At 48.1% G+C, this 13,095-nt stretch overlaps 1 protein-coding gene across 5 annotated transcripts in view; it reads left to right on the top strand.

The window, feature by feature from the left end:
* GATA4 (GATA binding protein 4) overlaps positions 1–9,713 on the top strand; it is a 34,080-nt gene extending 24,367 nt beyond the window's left edge. For all 5 annotated transcript variants that reach the window (XM_074582096.1, XM_074582094.1, XM_074582095.1 and 2 more), the window contains 4 exons: positions 1,410–1,535; positions 2,917–3,004; positions 3,262–3,404; positions 5,080–9,713. In XM_074582096.1, coding sequence (XP_074438197.1) covers positions 1,410–1,535; positions 2,917–3,004; positions 3,262–3,404; positions 5,080–5,262 — 540 coding nt within the window. In that variant the 3' untranslated portion in view covers positions 5,263–9,713. The remainder of the gene's footprint in view (positions 1–1,409; positions 1,536–2,916; positions 3,005–3,261; positions 3,405–5,079) is intronic.
* Positions 9,714–13,095: the final 3,382 nt, after the last annotated feature.

The raw sequence follows: 13,095 nt of genomic DNA, 5'->3' as shown, positions 1-13,095 counted from the left end.
CCTGTTTTTTCTTTGGTAAGAGAATTTCTATGAAGAAAAGGAGGATATGTCTAGGGATGCAATGTCGAAGTGTGGTTAAAGTAACGCCAACTCGTCTACCTAAATAAATATATTCAGTACTAGTGACTGGGCGTCATCTGTCACTGTGTAACCCCTTTTTTCGTAGAGAAAAAAGAGAAAAAAGAGAGAGAGCTCTGCAAGGGGAGATCTTTGCCTTTGATGCAACCTCTCTTTTAAGCTCTCGGTCTACTTACAAAGGCCGATGACTGAAGCTAATACATGGTGAGGTTTCAACTAAAGGAGACTCTGGTTTCTCTGCACCAAAGGGGCTTCCAGCTTTTGAAGTTCTTAAGAAGTACTTGAATTTCAACTTTTTATTGTCCTGCTGCTGTAGATTAACCAAACCTGGTTTATAATGAGGGAGAAGGCATGGAGAGAAGGCTATGGCAAAGATCACAGAGGAAATCCTTGGTAACTGCCAAGTCCTTATCTCCCAGGCTTTCACCCCATTACACAGCTGCTAGCTAAGGGTCTGCAGAGCTGGATAGGTGTCCAAGGCCACCAGATTTCCTCCCTATAGGCTCCTCTTCAGGCACTGCGAGAACCGGCATCTTCACCCAGCTCTAGCACTTCTGTTCAGTCCCCAGTTTATCGGCAAGCAAAGAGGGAATTTGACCCCAGCTCATCCAGACTTTATCCTCAGCCTCTTAAGACCTGAACTTTGAAGGATGCTGGGAAGAGTCAGGCAGGAGTGGAGGATGTGGCTTTTTCTTTCTCCACCTCCTACTCTGCTTCCAAGCTCAAAACTGTTATTTTATACGGTTTCAGGCCCATTGTCTTCCTCCTGTGGCCTTTTGAGCCTGGCTAAACCAGTTCACCCAGAAAGGGAACTTCAAAAGGCCTGTTCCCTGCACTGCTTCATTAGTGGGGATTGATTGAGAAGCACTCTTTTTCTTATCTTTCCCTCAAGCCACATGAGCAAAGTATGTCACATTCATGGCATTGATAACGTCTTCTTGGGATGATGCTTGGAAGGTGAAGGACTTGGGAGCCTGAAAGGGCAGGATGGTCTGAGATCCAGACACTTTAGTGTAGGTGTGTGCACATGTGGTGGGTCTCTAAGCTTCTACTAGACTCACTGGAGCTCTATTCAGGTGATGTCTCTGGCACCATCTGAGATGCCCCAGCACAGCTGAGGTATCTGCATAGCACTGGCAGGCAGGAGGCAGTGGAAAGGCAAGAGAAGAAGTAAAAAGCAGCTGTTTATCCACTGCAGCAAGGCGAGAAAAGACAGAGAAATAAGAGAGACAAGAGGAGAGGAAAACTCGAGGCGTGCTGCAGCAAGCTCATTGGGATCTGAGGTGCTGATGGTGGGCTGATGTGTTTTCGTCCTCTGCATTTTCTCGCAGTCGGCTTCTCGCCGTGTCGGCCTCTCTTGTGCCAACTGCCAGACAACGACGACCACGCTCTGGCGCCGGAACGCTGAGGGAGAGCCCGTCTGTAATGCCTGCGGACTCTACATGAAGCTCCATGGGGTAAGGCCTTCATTGATCTTTACTCTATGGGGAGGGTATGGATAGCAGCAAGCTGTGGATTGGCTTTGTTGTACAATTCTCTGCTCTCCTGGAGCTTTTTCCGTCTGTCCCTATGGGCCTTAGTCCCCCTCGATACTCCACCATGTTTATACTGGCGAGGGGTGACACAGGACATTTCTCACACATTAATTTGCTACCCTTTGCATCCAAGTCTTAAAACCCAATAAAACTCGGCCCAGGTTCTTCTCGCCTAAATTCAGGCACTTAAGTGAAAACCTGAGTCAGAAGCACAAAGAAGGGCTTTGCTGTTCCACATGGGGTGTCAGATCCCACCTAAGACTTGGTTGTAGACTTGTTGTGGGAGCAATCAATGACTTTTCTTGCACGGGTGCCCAGATAGTCTCTTCCTGTCAGTGGGGGCTTCATGTATCTATGTCATGTCTGATTTATCTAGACGAGTCTTGTTGGAGTCCTTCAAGATGCAAATCACCAGTCCTTCTCCCACCAGTCAATGGCAACAGAGCCACCCCCATGGCAGAGACAGAGGCCTTCAACACCCTGGCGATTGCTTAGTAGCAACGCCCCCTTCCACTTCTCATTGCTGGGTTTTTATACACATCCATGCTGTTAATGATGTCCAGTGCTTCAGAGCAGATGGAAGAACATTGATGGAAGTCAGGTTGAAGCTGGAAGACAAGGTCGCTGAAGGGAAGCCTTACCTAACCCAAAAAATGCTTCCTAGAAGTCCCAGGGTGTTTCTGACCATGAGGGTGACTACCTCAGCAGGATCAGTTCCTAAGGGAGGTCCCCCCCCCCAGGCTTGATACCTTTCCAGAAAGCAGGAATTAGCCAGAAAGATGTCTTCTGCTCTGAGTTAAATGGGAAAATAAATCACATGAACTGTTTATCCCTTCTGGCCTTTGAACACTCAATATCCATGGTGTGAAAAGCCTATTCTGTTCCTACTTGGAATGGAATGGAGTAGTATAGAAATAGAAATAGAAATAGAATAGAATAGAATAGAATAGAATAGAATAGAATAGAATAGAATAGAGTATTTTAGTTGGAGGGAATCTACAGTGATCATGTAGTCCAACTGTCTGACCACTTCAGGGCTCACCAAAAGCATATGATTAATGGCATTGTCCAAATGCCTCCTAAACACCGATAGATGTGGGGTATCCAACACCATTTGGATGCACATCTTATAGCTTTGACATATCTCTTCACACCCAGTGACTTTGGGCTCCATCTTGTTGTTGCTTTCAATTAAATCAGGTGGTTTTCAAGACCCTATGAGGTAGAGCTGGAATCATGTTCTCCTAGATGACCTTATGGTCATCATACAGAAACCAATAGGTTTTTGTATTTGGGTCCATAGGTTCCAAGGCCGTTAGCCATGAGAAAAGAGGGCATTCAGACAAGGAAGCGCAAGCCGAAGAATCTTAACAAAACAAAGACACCAGCAGGTAAGCGATGAATAGGGAAGTTTATTGTATGTCTATATATGTGTTTCTGACCATCATGTCCTGCAAGTCAGACACCCAACCAAAAAATGGGCTGATTCTTCAAAAGTGGGGGATCTCTGAATGCCTTTCAGCAGTAACAAAGCCCTTCCCACTATTTATTTTTTTATTTTTACCCACGCTAACTTCTTGGTGGGTGGGTATATCTCCATACTGAAATGTTTTTGGGAAGAGCCGGTTTACCATCTGCTTTCTCACAGGTCCATCCAGCAGCGAGAGTCTTACCCCGACCACCAGCTCCACCAGCAGCAGCAGCAGCACCACGACCACTGAGGAAATGCGTCCCATAAAAACAGAACCTGGGCTCTCATCTCATTACGGGCACCCCAGCCCAATTTCTCAGGTACAGAGAGGAGATGCTGGCAGTAGGACAAAGAGGGGAACTAGGATGGTAGACATGTTGAGAAGAACATCCTCAAAACCTCTGTGGAAAAATCCTTTTCAACCCAGGGGTCTAGGAGCTTGCAGTAAAAGATCTATCCTCTGGGATGGATGCCCAGAGGAGCTGTGGACACCCCATCCCTGGAAGTGTTTAAGACCAGGTTGGACGGGGCTTTGAGCAACCTGGTCTAGTGGGAGGTGTCCGTGCCCATGGCAGGGGGGTTGGAACTGTGTGATCTTTAAGTTCCCTTCCAACCCAAATCATTCTATGGGGCAAAACCCCCGTGTTCTTGTCACAATGTCTACAAGCACAATATAGCTTTTTAATGATGTATGGCAGTTCTGAATGGACAAAAAGTAGTAGCTTTGCTGAAAACATGAAGTTCCTTCTAGCGAGGCAGCTATATAGGTCCCATAGCAAGAAAATGCCCGTTCCGTTTTTATTATTTGATTTGTCTTGAACAAGGAAAAACTTTGCAGTATTACCCTACTTTCTCCACACTGCCTGGCTGCGTGTCGAGCAATACGAGAAATGCAGTGTGAGGAGAATAAACTCACACAAGCCCCAATCTAAGTGAGACGCGTCCCTGCGAAGGTAAAGCAAGGAAGCAGAAGTGGTGTGCTCTGTGCCACATCCACCACTAGATGTCTTGGCTCCAGCACTGCAGCCACACAAGGTGGGTCTCCTGCTGAGCAGCACACAGATCTGGGAGCTGATCTGCGTTGAGTGTCCGCAGGTTTAATAACCGTGCCTTGGTTAATGATCCTTATAGCACAGCACAGTTAAGAGGCAGAGCATATAATATAATTTATGAGAGTTGCTCTACCTTTGGGTTCATACAGGGAACTCCAGCGTTTAAACAAGATGATACCTGGAGGGAAAAAAAAAAAAAAAAAAGTGGTTGAGTGTTGTGCTGGACTGATCCTGCACCTCAAGCACTTTGCAGCGCTGTTAATATGTCCTGCAATCCACAGGAGGCCATTTGAAAGCTAGGAGAGCCCAAGGCCAATGAAATCTCAAGCCTTGGGAGGTAAAATGATCATAAGAGAAGGTTCTGAGAGACCTTATAGCGGCCTTCCAGTACCTAAAGGGAGCTTACAGGAAGGATGGGGAGGGACTTTTGATCAGGGAGTGTAATGTTAGGACATGGGGTAATGTTTTCGAACTGAAGGAGGGTAGATTTAGATTGGATATTAGGAAGAAATTCTTTACTGTGAGGGTGGTGAGGGAGAGGAACGGGTTGCCCAGGGAGGTTGTGGATGCCCCATCCCTGGAGGGGTTCAAGGCCAGTCTGGATGAGGCTTTGAGCAACCTGGTCTAGTGGGAGGTGGTCCTGGCCAGGGCAGCGGGTTGGAACTAGATGAGCTTTAAGGTCCCTTCCAAACCAAACCATTCTATGATTCTATGATTCCTGACATTTAGAAGGGAACAAGATGCCCCATGTGCAGCAATAGGAAAGAACAGGGTATAGAACAAGGAAAGAGTGTGTCCAAAGCATCATGCATAAGTTGCCATCTGCAGCTCTACAGCAAATCCACAGATACGTTATCACAATAGCACCAGCCCCCCATAAAGAGACTCTTGTGGTCCTCTATGGTTCGAAGTTTTGTTCACAGGATTTTCCTTTTTTCCATAGGCATTCTCAGTCTCTGCCATGTCCGGACATGGATCATCTATTCACCCTGCGATTTCAGCTCTGAAGCTTTCCCCGCAGGCTTACCAGTCAGCTATCAGCCAGTCTCCACAAACCAGCTCCAAACAGGACTCCTGGAACAGCCTGGTGTTAGCTGAAAACCATGGGGACATCATAACTGCATAACCTGGTCTTCCACCCACGGACTCCAGGTTGATCTGCTTGAGAGATGAAGAAGATGCCATGTAATCATCAAGTCAATGTTTCCCACCTCCTCTGCTCTCCTGCCTTCTCTCCCCTTGTGAGATGTTCCAGCAAAGAGGTAAAGAGGACTTACCTGAGGTGTTGAGAGCTCTTATGAAATGAACAGAGAAGACTCAAATCTCAAAGTACCTAATGGATTTGAAGCCTTTTTTCCCCACTTTAAATGAGCCTCTCTATATTTGATTGTCACCACCTTCCACAAAATAGCCAGAAACACAAAGATGGACACAGTTCTTGAGTTTAGTTTATTTAAAAATATCTGGCATTTAAGACTCAAGACAATTGTGGAGCAGAGACACTTTTTTTTTCTTCTGTCACCATCTGTTTTTTTCCTGACCAGAAGAAAATGCCACCATCTTCTCATTACCCAAATTCAGTGATCTTCCACCAAATGGAGCCAGTTCCAGAACAGTTTGTCGAACAGACTTCACTAGACGTGCTGTGGTGGCTTTAGTGGATTTGATATGATCTAGGGCAGAGAAACAAAGCGACCCTCCCACACACACATCCTCAGCTTACACATCTAGAACATTGTCTTCATTTTCCTCAATGGTCTGAAAAGCTAATGAATGTCCGTATTTAATAGTAACTCCTTTCCTATTTATCATTACAAAATCATGGGACTGTGTTTCCAAAAGGTTGTTGGCCGAGCCTGGAGAAGGTCTGTCCAAAGTCAAGGGAGATTTTGGAAGGAGGAACCTTCTGGAAGCAGGTAGAGGAGACCCACATTGGTCATCAAATCCTGGAGGAGATTGCTGGGCTCTTGCCTTATGGATAGCTACAAGACAGGCTCAGAGATCATTCAAGAGCACAGCAAGTGAAAGATGCTCTTCTAACGCTGCTGTGCCGTTGCTTTGGAGACAGTTAATTTAATTATTTTGCATACTTTCCTGTCGGTCTTGATGTCATTGATGAAATCTGATTGTCATTTATTTTTGCCTGTGCTGTGAGTGCCCACTTCTCCCCCTAACAGCTGGCTCGTGACCATTTCACACATCTAACCCTTTAGGATTTCACCTTTTGCGACAAGCAAAGGCTTCAGCCTCTAACTGTTAGCCCCCCCCCCAACAGTAGGCAGGGGCTGTTTTCTTTTCCAAGCATGTGCATAGACTCGCTTGCCTGCAGGAGAAGCATAACTCCATTCACACACGAGTATTAAACAAGACTCGTGCTTTTTCCTGCCCGTAAGGCTCTCGGCAATCAGGGAATCCTAGCAAACGGAGTTGGAAGAGATGCTGAGAGCTCACTGACTCGTTCCCTTTTCCCAATGGGATCAAGTCCACCTAACCTAGCCCTGACTGCTCTTTCTCTAGCATGTGCTTAACAAACTCCAGCGCTGCAGACGCCACAGCTCCCCTGTGCAGTCTAAGTGCTTCACCAGATGCTTGCCATGACGTTTTCATCAACATTTCTGAGAAGGGACAGCTTTGCCTGTCCAAGCAGAGAATTTCTGTGAGACCTCGTCCTACAAGATTCTCCACTCTTGTTTCTGTCCGCTCCCAAACTCTGTTACTCTTCTTGCCTTGCCAGCTCCTCTCCTCCCTGCATCCAGAACTCGAGTACGGAACTACCAAGTAAAAATCTGGAAGAGGGATTGCGCATCCCTCCCAAATGTGCCATCCTCTGTCTCCCACGGTTTAACATTCCCACAAAGAATGTTTCCACGCAAACACCAAGATACACGGCTTGGCGAAGAGGGGAGCCACATACATGTTTGAAGCAAAAGAATGGCATTGTGTTGTCTTTGCTTGAACTCACCTTTTTCCTCCTGATGGTAGAAAAGCTTCTTTAAGGAGAAGAATTCAACTGGACTGGTGGTGATAAAGACTGGGACTGGAGTCACAGGAGAGACCTGGACCCTTCCACATTCCCTGTGCTCGGCGTAACGCAGATTTGCAGGGTTTTGGAGGGGTGGCAGAGCCTCTGCACTCCCCAGAGAAAAACACCATAGCGGTGATGCCATGGGAATGGCTGGATGGTGTTTGCACCATCTTTTCCACTCTGTCTTGCTGAGCTAATGCAGGGTCTAGCCTCATTGGTGTTTATTAAAGACAAGGAAAAGACATTCATGAAACATGAATAAAAGTAGGTTAGATTCTGTGATTCTGCTCAGGCCTGGTAGGCTGCAGAAATGAGGCCAGAAATAGCACCTAAAAATATGAATTTGGACTGGAAACATGAAGGTGTTTTTCCCTGGGCATGCAGGTCGTTACCCATCCTCCTCCTTGAACTATATTCCTTTGTAAATGGCAATTGAGCTCTCTTGGGATCTGGCTGTGAATTCCCATCTGTGACAGAGAATCATGCACCACAAAGATGCCACTTGGCTAACGGGATACCCTGGACAACCTGAGAGGGAGGGAAGTGGGTGGTCTCCTGGAGAGAAGCTAAGGTCCAGACCAACCACACGCCCCCTTTCTCTTTCCATCTAGAAGCTCCCAGGGGCTTTGTCCACCTTGCCTTATTACTGTGCTCCTCCTCCCACCCTCAAAGCCAAACTCCCTGGCTGAATTTTTTGCCTGCCTTCAAAACACACTCCGAGATGCCATAAAGGAGTCTGTTTGCCATGCAAGAGGGGAAAACCCCTGCAGGATATAAGCCTGCCTTGTACCCCCTCAGGTTATCTAAATGACCACGGTAGAGATCTGTTAACTGGTTCTCAGCCTTCCACCAAGCCTTAAAAATAATTCTAGAAACACAGAGAGGAGCATTTACAAGGATCCTGATAACAGAACAAGATGTCTGCTTTCAAAAGGTGAGGCTCTGGGGGCCGTGAGGACAACTTGGCTCTCTTTAGTGGTAGAAATCGGCTCTTTTGTCCCCACTTTTGCAGTCCAAGCTGTAGAAGTTCGGATGCACCTGGTTTGTCTTTCTTTTCAATCACCCGAAACTGTGGTAGAGCTATTTTCAGCTCAGGGCCACTTGCCATATTGTGGCCAACACTGATATCAAGACACATGGAGAACCACTATGGCAGGTGCTGTACAAACACACCATAGTAGATGGGTCCTGTCCTAAGGAGCTTGTAACAATAGAATTACAGAGTAATTTAAGGCAGAAGGGACTAGATCAGGTTTCTCAGGGCCCTGTTCAGTCAAATGTGGAACATCCCCAAGGATGGAAATCCTACAACCTGTCTGGGTTCCTGTTCCAGTGGTTGATCACCCTCATGCTGGAAATGTTTTCCCAAATAGATGTTAGATTCTAATGAGAGGCAAAATCACTGGTAAATTAATTGCTCAGACTTGGGGACTCCCAAAAAATGAGTCACTGCAGGAGACTGAACGTTGTCTCCAAGCCCAGGAGTCACACAGAGCCCCTTCTTGGAGGTAGGAGTTGGGATGGCCAACACCAGAACTCACAGGACAAAAGTGCTACCAGTTCCAGGAGACTCATCTCATTCTAGCAAGAGGGACAGCTTACAAAACTCAGGGTTCCATCTGAGCTCTGCTTTCCTTCCCGTGATGGGGGAGGCATTTAGAGCCAGCGTTGCTAATATAATTAGATACAATTATTAGAGACTCGTTACAGCAAGATAATTATTGCTGTTATTATTGCTATAATTTATTTTATTGCAACGTGGCTGGAGAACCTAGTGAGGGTCATATCAGGCCAAGTCCTATGCAAATGCAGAACCAAGAACCATCCCTGCCCTGGGGAGCAAGAGGGAAGGGCCCAGTCCTGCAAAACACTTAAGCACGTATATAAATCCGTTTGCGGGACTTGTTCCCTTAGAGGTCCGCATTAACCACACATCCAATTTTTGATGTCGAAGGGTTTGCAGCACAAGGTTTTGTCGTGCCAAACCAGACCTCTGCGATGGCTCGGTGGTCACCAGAATGCAATGAGCAAATGAGAACCAGGACAGGGAGCCAGAGGGGTAGAAAGGTCATTCAACCATTCCTAAACGTCTTTCCTCTTTGTGGAAGTGAAATATCTTGAATCACTTCACCACTTCTTTTCTAAATTGATCAGAAGAGATCCACGTTTCACTTCCAATCTTCTGGGCTGGCTGGAGAGGGCACAATCAGGAGGAGCTCAGGAATATTGTAAGGGAGCTTTAAAACCGATCAACAACTCTTAATATAACACTGAAGCTGTGACTATGGCAGGGGTGGTGTTTTGTTTCGTTTTTCCCCCCCCATGTATAAAGTCTGAAGCTTCCCAGATCATCTGGGAAGGTCCCTTGGAAACAAGATGCTTATTTGTAAGGGGGGAGAGGGAAACCAACCAACTGAACAAGCTGTAATTATTTAAAGATGTAAAAAAAATACATATTATGAAGTAGTATGGCTACCAATCCACGTAACTTCTACACCTTTAGAACTAATGGAAATAAAACAATGATAATAAAACCCGAAGGCTGCTGCTTGGCTCTGACTACCCTCGTGGGCTTCTTGGAGAGGGCTAGGGGCAAATGATCGCACATGAAGTGCACCTGGGGAAGCAATGGTGCAGTGGGTCCTGTCCTAGGGAGCTTGTAACGATACAATTACAGAGTAATTTAAGGCAGAAGGGACTAGATCAGGGCCCTGTTCAGTCAAATGTTGAACATCCCCAAGGATGGAAATCCTACAACCTGTCTGGGTTCCTGTTCCAGTGGTTGATCATCCTCATGCTGGAAATGTTTTTCCAAATAGATGTTAGATTCTAATAAGAGGCAAAATCACTGGTAAATTAATTGCTCAGACTTGGGGACTCCCAAAAAATGAGTCACTGCAGGAGACTGAACGTTGTCTCCAAGCCCAGGAGTCACACAGAGCCCCTTCTTGGAGGTAGAAGCTGGGATGGCCCATGTAGCATGACAAACACTAGAAGTGACAGATGAAGGGATACTCACAGGACAAAAGTGCTACCAGTTCCAGGAGACTCATCTCATTCGAGCAAGAGGGACAACTTACTGGGTTCCATCTGAGCTCTGCTTTCCTTCCCATGACAGGGGAGGCATTTAGAGCCTGCTTTGCTAATGAAATTAGAAACACTTAGTAGAGACTCATTACAGCAAGACATTCCCAGCTGAACACAGAGACTCCACCCTTAAGCCAAAATCACATTTCCAGCATGGGCTGAGCTCTGCCACCACCACCCTCTGCAGAACCATAGCCCTCCTGCAAACACCCAACCTTCCTCCCAGGGTGCCCAGCTTCCTTCCCAGTCCAAGCAGCCCCTGGACACCAGTACAACTGGAGGGGCTGAGTGTGGCCAGAACTTGAAACCCCACCCATTCCTGCCCCACCAGCCAACTGGGAAGCTCCCCTGCTATTTGGGAGGGGAGGGTCCTCCTCCCCTATAAAAGTGGGTGGGTTTTGGGTGCAGAATGTGTTACTGAGAGGGGGTAGGTTGGTTCTGGAGAGGCTGTGGGAGGTGGTTGGGGGCTGTTGGAAGGGAGACTGGGGTCAGAGGAGGGGCTCTGGAGCACAGGGGAGAAATGAAGTAGGGGTGAAAGGCTGCGTGGTCTGCTCTCCAGATGCATGTACAGGGTGGACCTGGGAAGGGCACTGGCATGAGGGCTGGATGTGGGGTTTGGGGGGAGTGCAGTGGGTGCCTCCACTGTCTTGGGGAGACGTGGGGGGAAATGGAGTAGAAACTCTGGGCTCAGAGAGCTGCAAGCAGGCGCTTGGATGAGTGCGAGAAGATGGTGAACTCTGTTCTGCTCTAATTGCGCGTGGAGGGGCAGGGGCTGTGCCTTGAAATCCCTGCAAGAGCCTTGCGTGGGGGTGTGAAGTGATGGTAGTGCTGCTTCTGCAGCAGGGTGTGGAGCCGTGTTCCCTGGATACGGGTGAGCTGGCAGCGTGGGTGTGCACGTAAAGCTGGGTTGAGGTGGATGAACCTAGCAGCCATGTCCTTGTTACATCCTGGTATGGCTGCTTGGCTTCTGTCTAAGCACAAGGATGGAAAATGAGCTCATACCTGGGGAGGATTTCTTCTGGAAACCTGGCTCCCGGCCCCAGACCTGTAGTGGTACCAGCTCAGGTGGTTTGCTGGGACCTGAGCTCTGGGGTGCAGCGGTGATGCTCTTGGGGAGGTGGATATCATACTCTGCAGAGGGCTAGGGGTGGTGTCCTCCTCTTCCTCCTTGGAGGGGGGGAGCATTTTGGAAGACTGAAGTAGGTCTGGAGTAAAAAGGTGAGCTAAGGAGGTCCATGGAGAGAAGGAGGAGGCAAGAGACAGCAGATGGTGGTTCCTCTTATGCCCTGGGGGAAGGGGCAGGCTCTTGAAGAGGAGCATTACTCTGCTGTCCAGAGTGGCCGCAGCTGGGGGAGTGTGTGCATTAACACCTTACAAAGTGCTCAGCACTTGGAGTCTCTCACAGTGAGCCTGTTGTGAACTGAATCAGCAGCAATTGGAGCTGCGCGGCTCTGCTGGTGATGAGCTTCCTTGGGGTCTGAGCTCTGGGTTGTGTGGGCTGTCCTGGGGCTCATTCCAGGCTGCCTGTGATGAATCCAGTGCCTGGATAGTCAGGATGAAGACCCAGGAGACCTGGGGCATGAGCAGATCCCTTGGATGACCCATGTCCAGCAGCCAAATGCTGCTCCCAGGGATCCAGATTGCTGCTGGTGCCCTTGGCAGCAGGAGCATGTCTTCAGCTGACTCTTGAGCTGCAACTGGCTTGTGACTGAAGTCTGAACACAACATGCACCTTTTTTGGGTGAAACTGGAGCAGACCTGTGAATAATTATTCCATGCACTGGAAGACACAGGAATAAAGCTCAGTCTTTCACTCCTGGTAAAGTTAGTTTGTATGACCAATTAATATCTTTCACTTTGTGTCCTGGATCCAGGGAGTGTTCCCTGACATGTTTTCCTCTTGTGCTTTGGAAAAAAGGGATTTGGTTTATGCTGTAGCACATGAAAGCTTTTGTAGCCATGCTAACTTGCCTGCTCCTGCTGAGGGTATGTCCGCACCTCCCTGCTGTTCATGTCCGCATGAAGGTGGCTGCTGGCTTAAATTCCTCTTCTGGGCTAAGAGCTTCAGTGGAAAAGGATGTCCCTTTGCTGTGGCAGGAGCATGTGGCAGTGAAGGCTTTGGTTTCACAGTTGCTCTGAGCTGATGCAACAATGGACTGCTGTATCTGTGCTATCCCAGACAGTGGAGAAGCTGAGATACTAGCATGAGGTGGGAATGCCTCTTCTGGTGGGGGCTCGTGCACAAGGTTGCTGTTGATTTTCACATTAAGCTCTCTGAGCCCTGCCAGGTGGCTCAGAGTCTTGTACTGACTGCTGCAGAGTTTGAAGCTGAGCTTCTGGTCAGTTCTGGTCTCTGGGATTAGTCTGCAGGGCGTACTGGCACCATGGGATGAAAGCCAAACTGCTTTCCATGTCCTGAAGCCTGCTTTCTTGTACACCAAGTACTGGCAGAAGTCCTCAGAACTGCAAGTTCTTCACTGTGAGGGTGGTGAGCCCCTGTCCCAGGTTGCCCAGAGAAGCTGTGGCTGCCCCATCCCTGGAGGGGTTCAAGGCCAGGTTGGACGGGGCTTGGAGCAACCTGGTCTAGTGGGAGGTGTCCCTGCCCAGGGCAGGGGGGTTGGAACTGGATGATCTTTAAGGTCCCTTCCAATCCTAAACCATTCTGTGATTCTGTGCTGTAGGATGGTGCTGCTTCATCTCCCCTTCATCCAGAGTCTTCTGATCCCAGATGCTGCTAGTAGAATGTATGAATGCTCCTGAACTGTCCCCATGCCACTGGAGTCAGTGGGGCAAGCAGCTCATGAGGCAAGGCAAGGGATGAGCTAACTCCAGTGCAGATACCAGAGA

Source organism: Larus michahellis, chromosome 3 (genome assembly GCF_964199755.1).
Source record: "Larus michahellis chromosome 3, bLarMic1.1, whole genome shotgun sequence".
Classification (NCBI taxonomy): domain Eukaryota; kingdom Metazoa; phylum Chordata; class Aves; order Charadriiformes; family Laridae; genus Larus; species Larus michahellis.
Note: the sequence above shows the minus strand (reverse complement) of the source record. Positions and strands in the feature narration are given on the sequence as shown.